This window comes from Cajanus cajan, chromosome 1, assembly GCF_000230855.2.
Source record: "Cajanus cajan strain Asha chromosome 1, NIPB_CcT2T_4, whole genome shotgun sequence".
Lineage (NCBI taxonomy): Eukaryota > Viridiplantae > Streptophyta > Magnoliopsida > Fabales > Fabaceae > Cajanus > Cajanus cajan.
Window position 1 is genome coordinate 11,060,934 of NC_138517.1, and position 24,317 is coordinate 11,085,250.

The 24,317-nt window shown below is 29.5% G+C and overlaps 2 protein-coding genes and 1 pseudogene across 3 annotated transcripts; 2 read left to right on the forward strand and 1 right to left on the reverse strand.

The window, feature by feature from the left end:
• Positions 1-7,149: 7,149 nt before the first annotated feature.
• LOC109803671 (protein TIFY 6B) lies at positions 7,150-13,261 on the forward strand. Of its 2 annotated transcripts, none has more exons than XM_020365347.3 (7): positions 7,150-7,410; positions 10,084-10,277; positions 10,721-11,007; positions 11,150-11,240; positions 11,827-12,109; positions 12,349-12,409; positions 12,895-13,261. In XM_020365347.3, the coding sequence occupies exons 1-7, from the start codon at positions 7,323-7,325 to the stop codon at positions 13,019-13,021; spliced, it is 1,131 nt and encodes a 376-aa protein (XP_020220936.1). In that variant the 5' UTR covers positions 7,150-7,322; the 3' UTR covers positions 13,022-13,261. The 2 variants fall into 2 exon arrangements, with proteins under 2 accessions (XP_020220936.1, XP_020220937.1); XM_020365348.3 differs by lacking the exon at positions 7,150-7,410 and adding an exon at positions 9,281-9,440.
• A 3,274-nt stretch (positions 13,262-16,535) lies between these two features.
• LOC109804578 (non-specific lipid transfer protein GPI-anchored 9) lies at positions 16,536-18,517 on the forward strand. Its single transcript, XM_020366432.3, has 3 exons — positions 16,536-17,029; positions 17,879-17,902; positions 18,171-18,517. Exons 1-3 carry the CDS (start codon positions 16,657-16,659, stop codon positions 18,287-18,289), a joined length of 516 nt encoding a protein of 171 aa, XP_020222021.1. The 5' UTR covers positions 16,536-16,656; the 3' UTR covers positions 18,290-18,517.
• A 1,089-nt stretch (positions 18,518-19,606) lies between these two features.
• Positions 19,607-22,980, reverse strand: LOC109804377 (uncharacterized; annotated as a pseudogene).
• Between the last annotated feature and the right edge of the window lie 1,337 nt (positions 22,981-24,317).

A 24,317-nucleotide genomic window follows, 5' to 3' on the forward strand; every position in this document is an offset into this window, starting at 1 on the left:
AATTGTGTTTTATTATAATATTTCTACCTAATAGGGTGATAAAATTTTTGTTCAAGTGAAGCACATGGATGTAGAAAAGTGGAAAGATGTTCTCAAAGAGGATGCTATTTATGTGGTTTAGAATTTTGAGGTGGATAAAGATGATGGACCATATAAATCAACGTCTTATATGTATAGGTTGCATTTTGTCAAAGGTACAAAGATAAAAGATCAAGATTATTAGATATCCCTAAAAATGTTTATCATTTTGTTAAGTTTGAAGACATCAATAGTACGAAAGCTCATATGGATTTTCTCATAGGTATTTTATATATAATAAATTATGTTAAGTGTTTCAATTCATATATTCACTTAAATTATTTTTCGATTCATACAGATGTGATTAGTGAGTTGATAGAGGTGGTGCAATGGAGTTATGTAGGGAAAACAATAGTTGCTCTGAATATGAAAGATATCCAATAAACTTAAATCTGTTGAGTTTTTATTTTATTTTATTTCATTTTATTGATTAATGTGTTATATTTATTTAAGTGTTTATTTCTAATATTCCAATGGTAATATATATGGTCTTGTGTACTTCGTGGGAAAGTTATGCTCAACAATTGAGGGACTTTTTTGGACAAGCATGAATATGGTCTAGTTATTTTGCTAGTGACATTAGCAAAGGTCAAGCATCCTGAAGCTCTAATTACTTTTACTTCAATATCAAACACTGCAATTCTAACAATTTCTGGTGTCATAGACTGATTCAATGATTTGTTTGTTGAGGTTTTTAGGTGCCTTTAAGATTTCAATTCAGAATACCAAGTATGGATCAAAACTTTTCATAAATGACGATTTGGTGAGATTTAGGAATTCATAAAATAGATATTGTGTTTGTACTATTAAAAAATCAAATTGATATGTAAATAAAAAGATATTATGTTCGTAAGTAATTATTTTGAATTTGTTTGTAAAATATAAATTATTTTATTATGTACACTATGTTTACCATGTCATATTTTTATTTTATGTATACTTTAATGGTTTTTATAATTAAATAAAAAAGAAAGTATTGTGTATTGGATACAAACTATGGCTTAATTTTTTCTATTAATTAAGATTTCAATTTAGAATTAAGTGAGGGTGAAACTGTGTCTTATACTCAAAAGATGACATAACCATCATCCACTTCTCAGCTTAGTGTAGAAGAGAAGTTTCTAAACAATGCGAATGCATTGAGTTTAAATGAAATTTGTCAAGTCAAGCAGGTATAATGGAATATATGTTTTGCTATGTTATCTAAATGTAAATTATGATTTAAAGGACTAAAATTACCTCTGAAGGATTTTATTTGTTTGACTGTAGCTGAGATAATGAAAGTGTGTGCTACTAATGGTTGGAGCTATGAAGCTTGTCCAATCTGTAAAAGGAGGAATGATGAGTCTGTTAAAAGTTGTATAGAATGCCATAGTGAGATTAATTCAATTGTTCCACAACATGTCTTATAGAGAGTTAATCAAATGATGATTTCATATATTCATATATGTAATGATCTTAACTTTGTTCTATCTAGCATTAGAATTGAGGTTAAAGTAGCATACCACAAACAAAATACTATCTTTATTTTGTGGGACCAAGAAGTTTTCAAATTGATTAATGAACCAGCTGGTGACTCAATATTAAAAAAAAATCTAGCACTGTTATAAATTGAAGAGTTCCTTCAATCTAATCATAGAACCTTCAGGGACTTCCCTTCTATGCTATTTCCAAAAAGGTTAGATAGGAGCATCTTAAGAAATAGGCTAATCCATGTATAGAGAAATTATAATATAGACGACTTGAAAACTAATTTCCAACACTTATTTAGTACTTTAATAGGTTATCTAACTCATCTATATTGTGTAATTTAATTTATTATCAAAATTCAACAAACATTGTAATAACATTGAATCTTTTCTACTTAATATAGATGAGCAAAGGAATATTTTTGAAACAATCATGAATGCTATCAATGATCAAGGTGGAGTTTTTTCCTTTATAGTTATGGAGGTATAAGCAAAAGTTTTATGTGAAAAACATTAGCAACATCCTTACCATCCAAGGGACAAATTGTGCTAACAGTAGCACCAGGTAATATAACATCTTTATTATTACCAAGTGGTAGAACTGCTCATTCCAAGTTTGCAATCCCGATTCCTACATTGCGAAATTCAACTTGCAATATTGTTCAAGATAGTGAGCTAGCAAATCTTTAAAGATGACAAGACTTATTATTTGAGATGAAGCACCAATGGCTCATAAGTTCTGCTGAGGCTTTAGACAAAAGCTTGAAAGACATAATGAACTATTCAATCCGTAGAAATAGTCCGATTGGTGGCAAAGTAGTTGTATTTGGTGGTGAGTTTAGACAATGCCTACTAGTTATCCCACAAGGAAGTATATTTGATATTGTAAATGCTTCAATCAATTTCTCTTATCTATGGGAATATTGTAAGGTCCTAAGGTTGACTAAGAACATGTGTCTTCAAAGTGATACAGTCAATTTGGAGCAACATAGAAAATTGAGTGGCTACTACAGGTAGGTGATGGAAAAGTTGTTGAACCAAATGATTGCTATGCAAAAATAGAAATTCCTCAAGAATTTCTTATCACCTAGTTTGATAATCCAATTGCTACTACAGTGGAAAGTACTTACCTAGTTCTGCCCAATTTGTTCAATAATGAAGATTTCTCATAGGTTAGAGAAATTCTAGCATCAAATATTGACTCTAATTGACCAAATCAATAAATATATTGTATCCTTAATTCCTGATGAAGAAAAGGAATATTTAAGTTATGATTCTCTTGATGCTAGATGTAGTAGACAGAATTATATTTCAGTCCATTACACCAAAATTTCTAAGCACATTGAAAACATCTGGTCTTCCAAATCATAGAATTAAACTTGAATTTGGAATTTCAATCATGTTAATAAGGAGTCTAAACCAATTTGAAGGTTTGTATAATGGTACAAGATTGATTAATCGTAACAAGGTTGGCTAATCATGTCATTGAAACTAAAATCATATATGGAAAGAACATTGAAAAATTAGTTTATATTCCTCGCATGCTTCGCACCTTCTCAATCTTCACAACCTTTCAAATTAATCAGAGGGCATTTTCTTATAATTGTTTTCTATGCTATGACTACTAACAATCAGGAACAATGTTTAAATAAAATTGCTTTATACTTGTTTAAACTTGTGTTTTATCATGACTAACTGTATGTAGTTTTTTCTTGAGTTCACACTAAAAAAAGAGTCAAGATTTTAATTCATGACAAAGACGAAAAATGTATTTGTGATTATATTCAAAGAAATTTTCCAAAATATATGGTAATTTACTACACTTTACCATACACTTCTATTACTGTCGTTATGACAATATTACTATCATTTACTCTATAATGTTCTATTTTTATAGAATTTGTATCAATATACAAGATTTTTTGTTCATTTTGGAGGCCAATCCAGAATTTTGGGTATAATATCAATTATCTTATTATCATTATACTGTTTATTATATTTTCTTGCAAAGAGACTATAACTTTTGTTTTTGATTACAGTATTTTTTGGAACACATATTTAGAAAGTCTACCTACTATCAGGATTAACATAAAATGCATCATGCAAGCCAAAGTTTTATCAATAAGTTCTAATATTTTAGGCAGAAGTTCACATCTCATAATGTAAATTTACATATAATAAGATAATATTTGCACTCTCAAAGACAGACAAAATAAGGACAAAGAACAAGCTAACCTTTGCACTCGTGAACTTTCTTCATTTATTAGAACTAGACTAATAAACTTAACACTCACATAACCTCAAAAGCAAATGTTACATTGTACAAAGTTTAATTTACTTAGTCCGTTAAATATTTTCTTTTTTGAAAAAAAAGAACTTAAAGGTAGAGAACATCAACATAATATAGTAGAGTACTGCTTAACATTGTTCTAACATATATATGATTGTTGTTTAGTCTTATCTATTTTCTAGTAAGACCTATTTTAAAATCTTTGGTACATGCATCTGTTTTTTTTTAATTAATTAATTATTTTTATTTATTTAAAAATCCTCAAATTCTCCTTTTTCTGTTTATGTTTTTTTTATTGATGTTTATTCTTCTTCTTTTAAAAAAAAAGTTTATCAAATTCTCCCTTTTTATTTTTTTTAATTTTTTAATTTTTTAATTTTTTAATTTTTTATTGATATTTATTTATTTATTTTTTTAAAATCTTGAATCTGTATATCGGATAGTGCATCGAGATAAAGATGTGTTAATTTGCAAGTGTCCACAATGAAGACATATCAGCTTTGTAGCTCTCCGTGATAAAGACATATCCGATTTGTATGGACACGACTCATCAAAATGTCTAAGACGTAGCTGTGATGTGTTTGCTCCATAAGAGTGTCGGACTTAGGAACATGTCCGTCCCATACTGTGCCCATGCAACATATTATGCAATCATAGAGAAAACTTCAATCTTTTTTACTCAGTTTAGATTTCATGTTGTAAGTTTAAAATTATTAATGATTTTTCCTATTTATTTTATATTAATAATCATATTAATTAAATCCTTTACCTTATATATTAAATCAATACTAAAAAACACATACATTTCGATGGAAGTGAGAGCAAATTCGTGTATATGCACGGATGAAGGATTAGTTTTAACTTCTCATCTCTTTGAATATATGATTTTCATACTTATTTCAACATCTTTTTTAACTTATCTCTTTAAATATATCATTATTATATTTATTTCAATATTTTTAAAAGATTATCAATAATTAAAATAATTTACATAAAAAATATGTTATTTATCATAGATTTTAAATAATTCACATATTTAATTTAAAATTAATTATTCATTACAAAATTTAATTATAATACAATATATAAAATAAAATTATTTTATAGGTTATAATTTTACTTATATCAAATACATAATTATCATGTATATAGTATAAACTTTTAAGAGTATAAAAATTTAACCGTTTTTTTTTATTCAACCATAAATGGTTTGAAATTTAAATACGCATTATTGACTTTTTTAATTTAATTTTAAAACCTACCATTAAAAGCTGATTTTGTCTTTTTCTTTGTTGACAACAAAAACAGATAATGACTTAAAATGATTGTCATGACTCGTGATTAAAGTAGGAAGCTATATATATATATATTAGCCAAGAAAAAAACACACACACAAAATTACATTAAACCAACGTAAATGTTTGCATGATTTGATGATAAAAAAAACAACCTCGACCAACCAAATAAAATGTTATTATATGATCACCCAGCCCACAGACAAATCGAATCCATGAACTTTTTTCTCGTGAAACGTTTACCCGTTAAATTAAAACAAAAAGTTCTATAGAATAAAACATTAATAAATATCCAAACATGTGAGTCCAAAGTCAGAAAATAAAGTACAATACTTAATTAATCTTTCCTATGAATAGATTTTTGCAAAAGATGGGGAGCAGAGGCACCACGTGTCGAATGGACCTTGCTTAAAATTATTTTTATTGAATATAAAATTAATCAATTAAATCTTCTATGACATCTACCAGATTCCTTTTAGTTTAATGATTTTATATTATAATGTCCTAAATTGATAAAAGCTTTGAAACAATAACTCGGTGTTGTGTGCATTTTTCGAGAGTTTCATAAGAAAAAAAATAGATATATTTTTCAAGCAAGTTCTAAATCTAAAAACTAGATTCGATCACAAACTCAAGTACGAAATTAAACTATAATCAATAATCATGTCTTTAATTTATGGTTAAATTATCCAAGTGATTCCATTATTTATCGTCATTTTAAGTTTTAGCCTCAACATATAAGAAAATTATAATTTTTAGTTCTTATAAAAAAAATTGCGGCTGTTTATCATTAAATAAACAATAATATATTTTTGTTTATCTTTAATATCCTATATTTATTGCAAAAAATGAAAATGACTTTTTTTTATTCCCCAAAATTATAAATTTTATAAAAATTTGAATTGACTAAAAAATTAAAATTGATCATTTAATTTTTATACTATCACGCGACTCCTTACTGTTTTTTATAGAATGGTTCGATTTTGTTAGAAGTTTTTTTTATAGCAGTTTTACATTTACAATTTTTTTAATGATGTTAGCAATAAGAGACCCAAACTAATATTAAAAAAAAAAAGAGAGAAAAACTTAATTTTTATCCATGAAATTAAAATTTGCAGTTTCTTCGTATATGAATTACAACTTAAAAAAAAAAGAGAAAGAAGTAAATGAATTATTTAACCTTAACTTATTACCTCAAATTTATTATTAAAATTAGTTTTTACGTTTACCTTTATATAAGAAATTAATATATTCACATTTTAGAGTTGAATATATATATATATTAAACATGAAATTTTTGCTTATAATTTTTTATTTAATATTCCTAATATGCTACCGATACTTTTTCCATCTTCCTTGGTAGGAATATATTTTCCTGTATTTCTTTTTGTATTGTAGGTCAAAATTTATTAAAATTATAAATTTTATTTATTTATCATATCTTTTTTGTAAACCAAGATATCTTTTAGTCAAAAATTAAGAATTAATACGTTGAGGTAGACAAATTTATTTGAGAAGTTATTATTTTTTGATAAATATATATATATATATATATATATATATATTTATACAAAATGATTGTTATTAAACTCTTAATGACATGCTACACTTTGTTGGTTTACTTATCATTTAATAAATTCTATGCTTAGTTGTATAATGTTTTAATAAAAGTTACTAAATATTATATATTAAAAATATGTTGTTTGAAATCCACGTAATTATACAATTTATTAGCTCGCACTATAATCTAAACTCATTTAATGAATAAATGCTGTATTGTAATGGTTATAAATAATTTTTATTTGAACTTGTTAGGTTTGACTTTAATTGGCACCCGTAGTTGCCCACGTGGTCAGTGTCTCACCGAATACCAAGACCGGTTTTCATACCGGTCCGACCGGTCAAGCTTAAAGTTAAACCGAATCTCATAAATCCAACGGTCCAGATTTAATGATTCGAACTGAGTACACGAGGCTTTTATTTTTTCCTTGCATTCATTTTTTCTTCTTCTTTATATCTCTCATTTCTTCTTTCTCTCTCTCTCTGTTGCTTCTTCTTTTACTCTCTTCTCTCCATTCACTGCACGCACTTCAGATTTTATTATTATTATTATTCTTATTTTCTCAAAGTCTTATTCTTTGCGTAACTAGGAACAGAAAAACTCTTGAGGGTCTCTGATTTTTTCACCACATGGAGAGGGAATTTTTTAGCTTGAGTTCCAAAAATGGTGCATGGACTACTATGAAAGGTGATGCTGCTATCAAACCAAAAGACCCAGGTAGCACTTTCCACCATTTTTTTTAATTATTATTATTATTTTGTTTATATTTATACATAAAAAAGCTTTGCACTTCTCACGTTCATATGAACTTGAAACTTTTGCATTAGCTTAAAAGTAATTTAATTATTATCATTATTAATTTTTGGATTGTTATGATATACAAGATGAGATAAACCAAAAAAAAAAACAAAACAAAACTGAGAGCTTTTGAGTGGTGTGAGTTGTGATTCTATGATGGCAATATTTTTCAGTTTCAGTTTTGGATATTTTGGCACCCCTTTTAATTAGATATGCGATAAATGAATTGTTTTTTTTTTCTTCTTAGAATAATAATAAAAAGAAATTGAATTCCTTCTAAGAAAAAGGACAAGATATGGATGAAAAAATAAAAGAAGAATGCTTTAGCAGCCATATGCCACAGAAAATATTGTTGGGGACTGTGCTGGTTTGCTTTTGGGTTTTGTTTTTAGCCTTTAAGCTTTAAATGGATAAGAACTAAAATTTCAATTCTAAGGTTTCTAAGGGTGAAGATAACCCATTGAAACATGAGGATATAAAGTGGGGGCATTTTACCTGCAAGTTGCAACCTAACTAGTATAAGGCATGAAGTAGGTGAATTATTCATTATATATGCGGCTACTATGCAAGATAAATCCTCATAAGTGGGCCAAGAACTGGACATGGGCCCGGTCCCTGGGCCCATTTGGCATTTATTTTTCAAAGTTGATATTGATGAATGGTAATGGGGGGAATGGGAGAATGGCAACTTGTGTATTGGTGCACTCTTTCCCTTGTGAGATGGTCAAAAGTAGGTCCCTTTATAATATTATAAATATAAATGAACAACAAAATTGATTTTTTTTTATAATATTATAAATACAAAAGTATAATAAATTGAATTTAATTATAAGTGTAAAAGTTTTGTAACTCAATCTAATAACAAATTGTCTATGATATAATGTTGTCTTTTATGTTTTTAAAAAAAACACATATATTACGTTGGATGAGGTCCTAAGTTCGAACATCAATGCCATAATTATACACAAAAAAATTTAAAATTTTCCCTTATTTTAATACTTACTTTTATATTCACTAGAAGCAAGCTTCTCTTATTTCACATTTTACAAAGAATGCGAAGTAATGTAAAGTAAAAGGGACATCATCAAACAAACATTATTCATTTATTAGACGTGGCTTTGGTTGTCTCTGTTGCTATTTTCTTCTATATTTTATTCTACAATGTGCTACTTCTTTTTCTCGCTTTCATATGGATGTAACGATGTGCGTTATTTAAATAGTCAAGACAAATCAGATGTACTTTAATATTAATATCATGGATTCTGATGTATGAAAAACATTTAAAAAGGATAAACATGTGTATAACTTTTTTTATATATTAATCATCTTTTAATATTATATATCCTAAGTTAACATGGGCATGCGTGATGCTACAATATTGAATAGCCTTGAGAAATAAACAACTATCTTCGATGGTAGTGACTAGCTGTGAGCAACGAGGTTTGCATAAAATATACTCACGGAAGGAAACATTTTAATAAAATAAACAGAGCCACAGCATAAAATATTGTAACAATATAATAGAAGCATTTAATATATATTGGAAAAAATTCAAATTCTAGATCGGTTAAAAATTAGATAATTAAATAATATATAAGTAGAAAATAATTTTTACTTTTTAAGTCGATTTTATAAGATTGAGTTAGACTCAAATTCATTATTTTAAAAATACAATAATCTTTTTATTAAACGATGGACTATGATTAAGTAATGCTATACTTCATAAGATGTTACTCCTGATGCTGCCGACATTTATGATAAAATAAGATGGTCACATACTCACATGTGATGTAATTAAACTATGTGATAATAATTGAAGGACTCTGGCTTTTTATGATGAAAGTGCTGCCATAGCTTCTATGAAATAGGTTTGTTGCAGAGCAATTGACTAATTGTTTCAACTTTCAAGTATTTCTTTGCTGTTGCTGAAGCTGTTCTGAGCCATTCAGGTTCTTAGTTGCACCTTCTTTATTTCCTAGCTTATTTTTTTTGATGGGGGTAACAAGTTATAATATATTTTTGTTTGTCCCGCCATGTGTATCCTAATCCCGATTGTAGTATCGCCACCACCAGTGACCTGACGAATTTTCGCACACAACAGATTGAATTCAGTTTCCAGAGTTAAATAGATAATTTTCACAACGTATGAAAGCATAGTGTTAATCACTATACCAATCCGTGGGATTAACAGACTTATAATACAGTTTGTGGGACATTTTCTCACTTTGCAATAGGCTGAGAGTTTTTCTTGTAGATATGATCTGTCTTTGCTTAGTTAACTTTGAGGTTCTAGTGAGCATGATAAGAATACCTTTCTCAATAGTTTAAATCACCCTCAAGACCATCATCGTCATTCTTCTGTTCCATAGTTTGGATTTGGAAACCAATTAACCTGTTTTTATGTTTTTTTATTTTTATTTTTATCAGTTGCTTGTATTGTATATATCAATCAAAGGGCTAAACTTGTTTAATTTTGAGGTATCTATGAATGTGTTATCATCTTTATTCGCATGTGAATTTTCTTTTACATGTTTTCATAACTCATGAGCTTGATCTGATGTTCGTCACCCTTCTGTTCTTAATTTGTTGCAGTGACGAGTTCAGGAATGCAGTGGTCATTCCCACACAAGGTCTCAGTCCTTCCTCAGTTCCTGTCCTTCAAGACCAATCAGGAAGACAGGCCTAGGATGAATATTCTTGATCCACTAGCTTCATCTGGATATATGACCATGGCAACTAAAGATGCTTTTGACTCTAACCAGAAACCATTCTTTGGTGCCACCCAGGTTTGCTTTTTCTTCTAATCAAGAAATGCTTTAAACTTCTACAAAAGGCCTAAACCCTATTTGGATAAAGTTTTCTATAAGCAATTACAAGAGAAGAAAATAGGAAGGTAAAATGAATTGAGCTTCTCCCATAAGTTAAAATCAGCTTGCAGGTTTAACATTTTTTAAAACTTTCTTATCTAACTTCTCCAAAAGATGAAGCGTGTAAGTTGATTTTTATCTTACATATAAGAGAAGTTCAATCATTTTGCCTTAACTGCTTACGGAGAAGTTTATTCAAACAAGGCTAGTCCATGTAGCTAAAGAAATTTCACCTTGAAGTATAAACATTTGAATGCTGTATCCTTTATCTTATTGTTGTGAAAGGTATTTTTCACTTGTATGAATTCCTAGTGGTTTTTGAAAAAAATTTCTGAAACTAATTTTTCCTTATCATTTTGTAGAAAAATTTGTCCATAAGCAAGCATGCTGCAGGAACCAAACATGGAATGGCAGTTTATCCTATGCAATGTAGTGATGCACAATCAGCGTGCCTTCAGGAAGCAAGAATATTTTCAGTTTCCAACCAATCAAATCAAGTTAGTCCTGTTCTTCAATCTAATCTTGCTACTAGCGGACTGAACATGACCAATTCAGTCATAAAACCACAACCTCTTGGTTCCAAATCCTCTGGCACACCTCTATCTGTTCTTCCATCAATAGGTTCCATTGTTGGATCTACTGACTTAAGGTATCATAACTTTAAACGTCTAAAAAAGTTGTATTTTTCAAGTTCACTGAAATTACTTGCTAAAGATATATTGATGTGTGATGTGATTATGATCTAGATGAGCAATATGTAAGGGAGCTCACAATATTTTTTTTTCCTGCAGGAATTGTTCCAAATCCTCTGGCATGTCTACTCAGCTGACCATTTTCTATGGCGGTTCTGTATGTGTTTATGATGACATATCTCCTGAGAAGGTATATTGTTCTAATTTTGTCTTAATTCTATTAAACTATAATGATTTGTTCTCAGGACCTGTTTCGATAACTTTTGTAGAAGCACTTCTATAAGGAAAAAATAAGAAGGAAAAATGAAATTAGTTTCTCCATAAACTAAAATGCATAAGCAAATTTGTAAAAATTCTCTCTTATTTAACTTAACCAAAATCCTAGTTTTAACTTATTCAAAAGCTAGTTTTAGATTATGTAGAAGCTTATTTCAAATTTCTTTCCTGCTTTTTTCTCCTATTATTACTTTTGAAAAAAATCATCCAAACAAACCTTTTAATTGAGTCGAATGACGCTGAATGATCCATGTATCAGTCCCTTCAGCCAAGACGTTTTTGCTGTTGTCTTAATTCTGTTAAAATATCAAATTGCTCCTTTTTGTATATCACTTTTTCTAACCATTATTAAGGAACCAAAGTGAAAAGGTTGTATTAGAAGTTTGCAACATTTAATGTTATCAGTACATTAAATGGTGTTTTTCAATCAAAATTTGCTAACCACCGTGCTCAATATTTATATTTATAGTTTTCTGATTTTCACTTTCCATGACCATCAGGCCAAGGCTATCATGTTAATGGCTGGAAATGGGTCTAATCCAACTCACAAAATGGCAGTTTCCACAAATAAATTGCATCCAGCAATCTCAATTCCCTCCAAAGATGATGGTTTCATTATAAGCCAATCCTATCCTCCCTCTCAAGCTAATTCTCAGCCAGGAGGATCTTCTAGCAACAATGAACTTGCCATATTAAGACCAGTAGGACCTTCAACTGCCCCTACTAACCATTTAGAATCACCTATTATTGTTGGTTCTGTAGCTAAAGAAAGGGCTCAACCAGGTATGTTTATTCTTGCCTAGTCTCTTTCTACATTTTAATACTTTTTCTATTATTGAGATAAATCCGTGTTGGCTCCACTAATATTGAGTGGATCCATTATACTTAGAGAAGCTAGCATGGATTTCACCTAATAAAAAGGTGTACCTACTTGCTAGCATTCCTCAACTTTTAGTAGCTAGTATCTTTCACTAGTTTATGTAAGGCACTGTGATGAGCTGAAAAGTTTGTTGTGTTTACAGTATGCTTGCCTCAGGCACGTAAAGCATCCTTGGCTCGGTTTATGGAGAAGAGAAAAGAAAGGTAATTGATGCATCACTTTTTGTTTTGATTACAGAGTTAAATTGGCACTGTAAGGGTAAAATACTTGATGAAAGACCTGATGAGAGGGAGTCCTAATTTTACATTAAAAAAATATAAATTTGTTTGGATAAACTTATCAGAAGCACTTATAAGAGAAGAAAATAAGAAAGCAAAAATGAAATTAACTTATACTTACCTAATGCACAAGTTACAAAAACTTTTTGGAGGAGATAATACAAAAGTTTCCACAAATTAGTTTATGCATAAACTAATTTATATTTTATAGAAAAACTTATTTCATTTTTTCTTCACAGTAAGTGTTTTTTTGGAGAGTTTATTCTTAAAACACTTGTAAGTTGTAAACATATTTCTTTCATTGAATACTTGTTTCCATGTGACATATAATACTATAATAGCATTATGTTATTCAATTCTCTTATTAATGGGAGCTTATGAGTCTGAAGCATGCTTTTGTACTGACTCAGGATGATGAACATATCACCATACTTTTATATGAGCAAGAAATCACCTGAATGCAGCTCTTCTGGATCAGACAGTGTCAGTTTCTCCTTGAATTTCTCTGGTTCCTGCTCTTTACCAACCACCAACTAGCCCTGAATGAATGAAAGTTTAGATTATATACTTCTGTAATTGTAAGAAGATCAATTTTTTTGGTCATTGGTAGAGAAATTTTCTAGGCATTTTTGTCCTAAGTATTTTCTTTTGCACCCCGAGCTTTTCATAATTATTACTTTTTTTTTGTAGTAGTTTACTCCACTATGAGGATCCTGCAAGTTGTCATATATGATTTTTTAAACTTTCATCATAATGTATAATTATTTCTTTTATACATACTACAGTGAATAATCTTCTGATTCATTATGGTTATTGGATTGATCATTGATCAATGATTAATATATTTTCATCTGTTACATGTCTAATTACATGGCCAACTATAAAATGGTCTTAGTTTCTATGGACAACCGGAAGATTTCCTTATATTTGGACTTTGGATTTATAATGGATTTATATGGAATAAAGGTAGTATTCTGCTGTTTGAATATTCTTACAACAGAATGGGGGAAAATGGTTTCCATTTCATTCTCTTTTTAATTGAAGGGAAAAAGAAGAACATAGATGAGATGAAATTGAATGAAATTCACTTTATTCCATTCTATTTTACATGTGCAAAATTATGAAATCTTGTATAATTTCAACTGATTATATTTTATTCTATCTCCACAGTTAATCCAAACACAGCTTAAATACCGTAAGACAGATTTTACACCTAATGGCAAATGTATAAAACCCCTCATTATATCACAAAAGCATTCTTCAACTTCTATTAAAATAGATTTAAGGTGAAAAAAAGATGAATCAAATAATTTTTAAGTTATATTATAATTGATTGAATGAAAATAATTCATTAATTAATTTAAATTCGTTTAAAAATTTAGTCTATTTGATCTATTTTAACCCATCAATTAACAGACTTTTAATGGATAGATATTTAATTCATTTAAGAAAATAAGTTTTAAAAATTAATTTTTTTTGTAAATTTTTTTAAAAAAATGCTATAAGTGATTATATTATTATATAATCTTAAAAAAAATTTAAATTTTTTTTTATGTCAAAATAATTTTTTAAAATTTTAATTCCATTCTTTTTATTGTAATTCAATGAATTTTGAAAAATAGTGGATAAATCACAATCCATCCATAAAATTAAATAGATAGATTAGATTCAATCCATCATTATTATATTTGTATAGTCATTGGATTTGATGAATTTAGTTATGGATGGACCGAATAGATAATAGATAAATGAATTGTTTTGTTACCCGTAAAGTAAATGTATATTATGTTTTGGTACTTAGTTGAAATATCTATTTGGCCAAATTTTGTAGCGTTTGTCCTAAGTTTATGAATCTACTAAGAAAAAAATGTGTCTATCTATCTTTCAAGATATTTTCTAACAAAAAGTTAGAGGCTAATTTCTTGAATGAAAATCCATTAAAGATTTGATTTCTCACAACAAATTTTCTTGCATACATACAAACTTGGAGATTGAATCCTTGATCATATATTTAAAGAGTATTTTTTTTATCTTTAATAATTACAATACAATAACAAAGCTTAAATTTAATACTATGTATATATTATCTTAATCTCTATCATCAGGATGAATATAATTATGTGTCAACTATATTACACATGTTTTGTCATTTGTAGAGTATAACAAGGATGAAATTCCAAATGTTGAGTGACACCTATCACTACAATAAATGTTACATATAGTAACATACAAAAAGTGTTACTATAAGTATAATATATATAGGTATACATTCATTTGGTATATAACTACATACAATTTTAGTGTTAATTTTGAATAAGATTTAACAACATATTTTGTGTGTCACTATAACTTATACTCACACTTTTTAACAATATATCAACATATATTATATTTATTGCGTAAGTGAAAGTAATTTTTAGTGACACATATTGTGTCACTATAGCATGTGTGTCACTATATGACAACTTTCTTGTAGTGTATAATAATTATTAACATTTAGGTGATAGATAATATATATACTTGTTTAGAATATGTCTCAATAATTGTTGAACTTCAAAATATGTTTGGCTGATCAAGAGTGAGACACATACACATGACATAAGGAGTACATATGTATTGCTACTCAATTTCAAAACGAACATATAAACGTGCATATTTTTAAGGAATAACATTTGTCCCACAAATGAGAGGACAGAACAAAAGAGCATTTGATTCCTTATCATTTGAAGTTGTTGGTACTTTTTAGCTTGGATTATATGTTCTACCTTTGTATATATATATGGATGGATGGTAAAACATCAAAGAAGTTTCACAAAAAAAATTATTGTTTACAAATCCTTTTGAAATTGGATTGTAATCGATCCTTTTGAAGCTCATTGAGCTTTTGCAAACTGTAGCAAATATTTGGAAATGTATAACTATGATTTCACTCTTATAGAATAAGTATGGATAAAATAAGAAATAACTAGCTTATTTAAACAACTGAACTAATCAATCTTTTTAAACTAAGAAATAAGCGTAGTTGTAACCGGAGAATCAAATCATATTATATTTTGAATAATCTCAAATTATTTACAAAATTCATTATAAAATAAAATTTATGTGGGAGATTTCACAAGACAAAAAGTGAGAATCACATAACGCAAAAAAAAAAAAATCACATTATTATTATTAGTATTTGGAAAAAGAAAAATATTGTCTGGCACAAAAATAATGGGTGTATTTGGTAAGATTCATAAGAAACTAAAAAAATCTTTTGACTAATTTATAAGTTAGTTTTTACTAAGATAAATTTGCTAAATTTAAAAATTTATTTTAGAAACTTATAATTTATTCTCATAAAGTAACTTATAATTAATCATTTTAAAGTTTTCTTTTACATTCTCATTAATTTATTTAAAATCATTTTTTTTATCTTTTTAATTTAGAAATATTCTTACATGCATGCGTAAGTCATTCTCTCACTATCGTTATATGAATTATTTATGTCATGTTATATTTATTAATTGATTTTATCGAATATTTTCAATTCAAATCAACTAGATTATAAGTTGCAGAATTTCAACTCTTAACTTATAATTTATAAGTTCTCGTAGTATTCGGTTAGTTTTGTCAAATGTACCAAATATATAAGAACAAGTGCTTTTAATTTCTTCCAAAGTTTGCTATGTTTCATATATTTAATTTAATATTTGTCTAACAAGACACAAACACGTGGAATCTTAAATCAGGTAGTGCAAAATACTTGCCTAATATATAGCATAATTTTTCCGAAAAAATGGAGAAAACATTACCTAAAAACAACGAAATAAACCTTGAATTTGCAAATTCGTATATTGTAGAGAAAAAGAAGAGTCAAACATCACAAATTAATACACATCCCAAACTAGCAAGAAAGATAGAAGTAGAGAAAAAAGGTGTAATTGCTAAATAAATAGAACAGCTTGGTGGCATGCATAAAAATGGGGTATGAAGAGATGGCTGGCTCAATTTAACTTCCCATAAAAGCAACCCTTTAAAAATAGAGTTTACCTCGGATTTATATAACCAACATGCACCACAATGATGCACTAGGGGAATAGAGGAAAACCACCGACAAAACCATTTCAGTTTTTCTCTCCCTATCTCTCTCTCTTTCCCTCTTTTTCTCAATATTTTTTTTTTCTTTGAACATGTCTTCCAAGGTCATCCTCTCATTCCTCCTCATCACATTGTTCTCTTCATCATGTGTTCATGTTGGTTTGTGTCAGAGTAGTCTTGACCAGATTCTACCTGGCATCAATGGACAAGGTGCTGCAATCCTACAAGATGCACAATGCATGCAGAAGCTCCTTCCTTGCCAGGCATATGTGAAGAATCCAAGCAACCCTCCTGAGTCCTGTTGTGAGCCCTTGAAGGAGATACATGATAATCAAAAAGGATGCCTTTGCAATTTCCTTAAAAACCCTACGTTTCTCCAGTCTGTCAGGGCCTCTCAGGAGGATTTCTTGAAGCTCCCCCAAGCTTGTGGCATCGAAATTAACGTTGCCAACTGCAACTTCACAGGTTGCTATATATTCATTTCATGATTCTTTTATTTTTTGTGCCTTGCATGTGCTGGTTTTCATTAATAATATTGTTTTTCAACTTGCAATGGTATTTGTAATATGGAATGTATGCATGTCTCTATATTTCATGTCATGATTGATGTTTGTTAGTCCTTTTCTTTTTCCCATAGGGGAGAAAACTTTTTATTTGTTGGAAATTGGAATTGAAATTAAGTTAGGTTGTCAAGTTTTTCATTATTATAGATACCTTTTGTTTGGTTTAGGAATCTTTTGAAATTATTCTTTCATTTCATTGCATGCATGGTATTCTACTAAACTCAGATGTTGCATTTTCCATCGTATCTTGCTGAGGACTTGCAGAAATCTAAATCAAATATTGGTGCACTGTTAAGGGCTATAATATAAGTTTCTTTTACAAAATATGGAGATGGAATTTGTCTATAGTTTCCCTACCCAATGAGAATTCTTTATATATAGTCCTCAACCAGTTAATGATTCGACCAGTTTCTACATGACACAAAGTTGTTGCAATTTATGAAGAATTAATAAAGTTCAATTATGTCTCGTAAAGATAGATCGAGATCACGATAATCGATGATCCCAGCTAATGTGCTAATTTCTCCTCCTTATATTTAGTTATGTTTATTGAATTGTCTTGTAATTACACACATATATCGGGTGAAGTTTAGGTTGTTAATGACCTATTTTTATATGAATAAATAATATTCCATAATATAAAATAATTTTATTAATTTTTATAATAGTTATCTTAAAAATCATATCTCATTTAATGTCTTTATCAGATCTGGTTCTAACTTTCAACTTGTTTTGTTTCTTTTCATTGTAGGAGCACCCTCACCAGCAGCAGATGGTATAAATCATCATCCACCGTCCACCCATATGTGCTTATATTTAATATGAACAAATAAAACATTGAAAATTAGATTTCATTGAATAAGTTAAACAAATTATTTCGGAGTAATTAAATTCATCTATTAATAAGAAACTGCGAACTATTTGTCACTGCTTGAGATTCAAATAAAAAAGTTTGTTCAGCTAGAGTAATATATATTTTTATGAACAAGTGTGCTTGCATCTGCATGGTAATTATTAACTAATACTATATTTACTGTTTATAGGTGAAGGTGCTGTGCCTGAAGAAGACACTGCTGAGGCCAAAAATTCACATTCAACAAAAATGATTACTACATATGGCTTTGTTGCATTGTTGACTGCTCTGATATTTTATGCATACTAGGCTTATGCACGAGTTTGTCCACTGTTCACAATTTGGGTCTTGAGCCTTAATATATGGTTCTGTGAATTTTCATGTCATGAATATTACTGAATGAGTAAAGAAGTACATGTTCCCAGAACTCTCTACAGTGCAACGCACGTTGAATTTTAATTTTGCAGTGGCAGGGATACTTAGTGCCATCATCAAATTCAATTTATAATAAATAAATTACTTTTGGAAGGTTGTTCATTCTTACGTCTCTACACATATATCCTTTTTATTTTTATTTTACCCCGCATCCGAGTTGAATGTGGTGATTTTTAAACTGATAGTGGGGCAGCCTACCGAGTCAAATCACATATTTTCTTTAGAGATAATCACTTATACACTATTAGTGTAAATTTTTTTTACACTGACAACCATTTAGATCTTTTAATTGTGCCATGTCACTATAAACACATTTACTTTTAACAGTGACATGACACAATTAAAAGATTTAATTGGTTATCAGTATAAAAAATCTTTACACTAACAGTTTATAAGTAATTAACTCTTTTCTATAAAGAAAAAAATCTATTATGGTATTGTATAGTTTAATTAGTGTGTATACTAGCTCAATGCCCAAAGAATAGAGTAATATTTTCTTTATTATTTTAAAAATTAAATTTAGAACTTTAAAAGAATAATAAGAGATAAATATATGTTTATAAAAATTATTTTAGTTTTCCTTGGTCAAGCAAACTTCTCCAAAAGCTTAGAAAAATTTAAAATCACAATGATTTTCAATATCATACTATATTCAATAATGTTCATCTCCTAAGTTTTGAGATAAACAAATGAAGCTCACAATTGGAGTAGAAAGTGATAATAGTTATCAAAACACAGGTAAGAATGACAAATTTTTACAAATTTCTAAAACATCAAAAACTTTCCATGGCAATTACAATAGAAAAGAAGCAATCAAGCTAGAGAAACAAAGGAATAAGCAAATGGCCACATATGATGACTTGATGAGTTGGTGTATATATGAATATTATATTGTTGAAATGCTCTGATGCATCTTTTCGATCGGTTCAGAAAATTTTAGGCTCGTTTATATTTATTTAAAATAAAGGTACACAGGCAACCCTGGAGTACCCACAACTGGATGCTTTTAAACTTTTAGTCACCAAAACTGAAGAAGCACTCTCGCATACCAAAATCATAATCCAGAAGGAAAATCACTCACGAATTAAATGTAATTCATAGACCTTAATCTTCACAGCACCCAATGATAAAACATGATTCCACTGCAGCAATTTACCAAACAGCTGACAGACAACCAGAATAAAGGGGAAATATTACACACTAAAAATTTATAACATATCTCTTGCAAATTATACACAAACAAAAATTAGAAAAATTGAACCAAGCCAATAATCAAGGAACAGGACAAACCAGGATGAAAGAAATCACGATGTAGGAATATACAAAGATGAAGGTATTAAGACTACAAAAATGATGCCACTAGCACTGCAAAAATGAAGCCATGAACATTGTGAAGATGAAGCAACAAAATTGAATCCATTGCAGAGAAGATAGTGGTTTCAGTTCAAGGTTACTGCAAAAGCCTAGTGAAGATGGATCCTTGCAGAGAAGGAAGAAGTTCGAGTTGGATTTTCTGGTAAAGAAGAAAAACAAAATATTTTAGAAATTCTTTCTGTAGTGGTGAAATTCTCAATCTGTCATTTTGGTTAAAAAAAACACCTGGTTAAAATGCCAAGAATTTCATATTTCCTTCAATAAAATATTCAAACAAAATATTTTAAGATATTGAATTTTGAATCCCTTCAAAATTGCAGTCCACTTATAAAATTCTCTATCCAATTGGACAGAGAGAAGAGAAAATTGGCAACAAAATTACAAAATTTACAGCCAACATTCTATTGAACATATAAAATCCAGCCCTCAATCACCATGCATTCAAATGCCAACCTTCAACCCCTGACTCTTCATTCATTGGCAAGCCCAACATATCTGTAACTCTAAAAGAGATAATGTATTCCTATTCCAAATAATCGTGACATTTTCTAGCTTTTTTTGACATCTGAAGCAATAACATGATACAAATCCTTGAAAATAAATAAAGCAGATCTACAGTACATTGTAATGTGTTGGGATACAAACAAGTCTCACATCGATAAAATAAGATAAGAAATAACAACTTATATAACACAAATATACTTTAATGATTAAGAGCTCTTTTAGGTGATGACCAAAAAATAAAACCGTGAGGGCTTAATCTCAAAGCGGACAATATCTTATCATTGTAGAGTATGTTTGTATAATAACCTTATAAAAATATCCCCTCAAACAAACATTATAAAACAACCTCATCATAATAATGAGGCACTCAAAAGGGAAGCAGTAAACGGAGCCAGAATATTTGTTCTCTATTAATGGAAATGAATGAAAGTACAGAGACAATGAAATTTCATAAAAGCATAACTCTGCAATACAGAAATGGAAATGGTTCTCAAAATGAGAGACCAATTGGGATAGAGAAATTGACTCAGAGAGAAAAGAAATTCCAACAACACCATCCTCCTCTCACTAAACAATTATTGCATTTATACTAGCGAATAACCCTCTCATAGTCCCTCAGCCTTGTGCTTACATTCTTGAATCGTGTGTCTTTGCCTCTCATCATGCTTTCCATGTCTTCTGCCACGTGTCTATCTGTGATTATTCCCTCTAGTCCCACACGCGAGTCAACCTACTAGGCCTTTGCATCCATTTTCCTTACATACGTTGGAAAGAAAAAGGATAGTTATGGCAAGTCTCGAAAAAGTTTACCACTAATATGGTTACAATATCAAAATGAACCGACAACTGATATGATTTTTAATGAAAAGTAAAGTCACAGTGAGCCCATTACATACCCATCTTCTTTTTCACATTTAATTTAACTACCAAAAGAAATAAACATTGGCTGGTTATCACCAAAATTCAAAATAACTTGAGGTGTAAATAGAAAGTTCCTCGCCAAGTTTTACTCCTACAATAAGCCTCTAGCAATCATTCTATGAAGAAGTTTCTCTGCCATATCATTCTCATTTTCTTTAAAGAGAGCGCAGATAATTATTTCGTAAGTTGCAACATCAGGAAGGCAACGGCCATCTTCCATTATCGACAGCATAGCCAAAGCTTCACCAAACAAGTTCTCTTTACAAAGCCCAGTGATCATGGCATTATATGTGATGACCTTTAGATCATAGCCTTTAATCAAGAGATTCTGAAAAACCTCTTGTGCGTTCTTAAGTCTTCCACCTTTACACAATCCATCAATAAGTATCGTGTATGTGTACCCATCTGGCTGAATCCGCTTATCTCTAATTATCTTGAATAAAGCAATTCCCAATCTAGATGATGGTTTTTACATAATGCATCTAATAAAGAATTGTAGGTGAATATATCGGCAGGTACAACTCTATCATACATTTCATCAATGAGCTCCCATACATAAGACATCTTTCCTGATTTGCACAAACCATGAATAAGAGAATTGTAGGTTACCAATGTTTTTGTGATGCATTTCTTTCAAGAGATTCAGGGCTTCATCCACCATTTTAATCTTACAGAATCCATTGATAATGATGGTGTAGCTCCGAACATTGCATTCACTCCCCTTTCAGCCATTCTGTTGAATATATTCTTGGCCGTATTCACTTCTTCAACTAAGCAATGACCATCCGTTAAAGAATTGTACTAAACAACATCATCACTGCAACCACATTTTTAGCTTTTTTCACCTTTCCTTCCTTGCAAAAGGCATAGACCAATATATTAAAAGTATAGACATTTGGGCTGATGTTTCTAAGTATCATTTCATTATACAAATCAATCGCCTGCTGAAATTGATCCGCTATGCAAAAACCATATATTAAAGTGGTGTAAGCGATGAGATCCGGAGAAATTCCCTTGACAACCATTTCAGAATACAAATCATTAGCCTCCGCAAGATTTTTATCTCTGCACATACTATCGAGGATTGTATTGTACATTACTAAACTGGGTTTAATTGAATGGCCTTCAATCTTTCTAAGCAACTCCAGAGCAGCCCTTGTTTCTCCTATTTTACATAAGCCCTTGATCAAGGTCCCGTAAGTAACTTGATCCAAGTGAAATCCTTGAGCTAAAACTTTGTCATGAAAGAGCAATGCCCTTTTAACCTCACCATTAAGGCACATGCCATTGATGAGGGTATTGAAGGTAAAGGTATCAGGCTGATAACCCAGCTTGAGAATCTTAGCGAGTACAGAAAAGACAGATGACATTTGACGGAGGTGGCAGAAACAATTAATGACGATGTTCAAAGTAACAATGCTAGGCATAATTCCCCTTAATTCCAATTTGTTAGCAAGGGAAATAGCAGTGGGGTAGTGATTCATCTTCACAAGGGACCCTAAAATCTTGTTGAATTCAACTATGGGTGGTGTTTGACGCACAAAGAGCATGCGATTGAAAGATACAACTGCATCATCGGGATTGTGAACGTGAGAGTGTAGGGTTGCGGTATAAAAAGGAGGAAACTTGTGAATGGAAAGAAAGTGAGAGTGAGAGAGAGCAAACCTAAGCCTTAAACCTAGCACTGCCAATGACATTTTGTTGTGAAAACTCAAAGGGAAAATCACACAACACAACTCACTACCTTATTTTTAAGATTGAATCACAAGTAGTTAGTTAGGATGAATATAGTGGAGGAAGAGACAACTCATTACCTTAAAATAGGTTATTTGGGTAAATAATAATCGCTCCAAGTTATTTTAATAAATAAATTTTTTTTGATATATTAAAAAAAAGTCGTTGATCCTCTTCCGTTTCAATTGTGAGAACAGTGCTTGCTTCCTTAGTTATGATATTATTTTTTCGGTTTTACTCTCAAACTTTCCTTTTCCATAAATTATATGGTTTTTTCGCATAAATAAACTAAAAATAAATAAAAATACATAAAATAAATTTTTTTTTTATTGATATAGGTTTTTTTTGCCACCTGATAAAGTGTGAAGAAGAAGTATAAGGGAAAAGTTTTCTAGTGGGACAAAATAAGTGAAGATGACTCCTTTCACCCATGCGTGTCATGTGTATATGTGTTGTAGAATGAAAGTGTGAAGAAGGAGCATGAAGGGAGAGAAATTTTCTAATAGAACAAACTAGGTGAAGATGGCTTCCCATCCATGTATTATGTGTTTGTGTTTTGTGAAATGAGATGACGCATCTCAGTGCCATCTATATATCACTTTTTTAGTGGCTTTGTAGTAATCTTTGATTAGAAGTGAATAAATGGCACATGAGACCTTATTTTATACAAATTTTATTTCAAGATAATTTTTTATCATGATTTATATTCCTAAATTTTTAGATTTGGGTGATTTGTGTTCTTTATAAAAATAAATAGGTAGTTGATTTACAAATAATTGTTATAAAAAATAATATGTAAAAGTGAAGAAAAAAATTTAGTTCAAGAGTAAAATGATTTCAATTCTCAATAATGAAGAGAGTAAAAACAATTAAAAACAAATATTTTTTTTTATCTATTGATATAAATATAAATGAGATTTATCTAAGACACAAAAGTTGATTTAGTGCTCTCAAGATTATATTTATGTTAAAATAATAATTATTTAATGGAAGTCACAGTAGAAATTAATCTCAGCTTTAAAATGCTATTTGAATCATAAAATAAAAATAGATTACAACTCACTAAAATTGCATGTAATATGTAAAAGTTAAAAATGTGAGTATGTGAAAGTAAAAAACGTGAAGACTGTAATTTATCAAAGAACAAAATAGTTTTGGACAAATAAGGCTAATTTTATTTAAATTAATAAAATAAAATTACTGAATTATTATTATCTTATACTTGGAAAAAAAAGGAGCGTACAATTATCATCATAATAAATAATAAATAAAGAGTTATCTCACCTTTTAAGGTGTCTTAACGTAGCGAGGAGATTAGTCATTGCTGTTGGAATCTAAAAAAAAAAGATGTTTACATAAAAAATTTCAA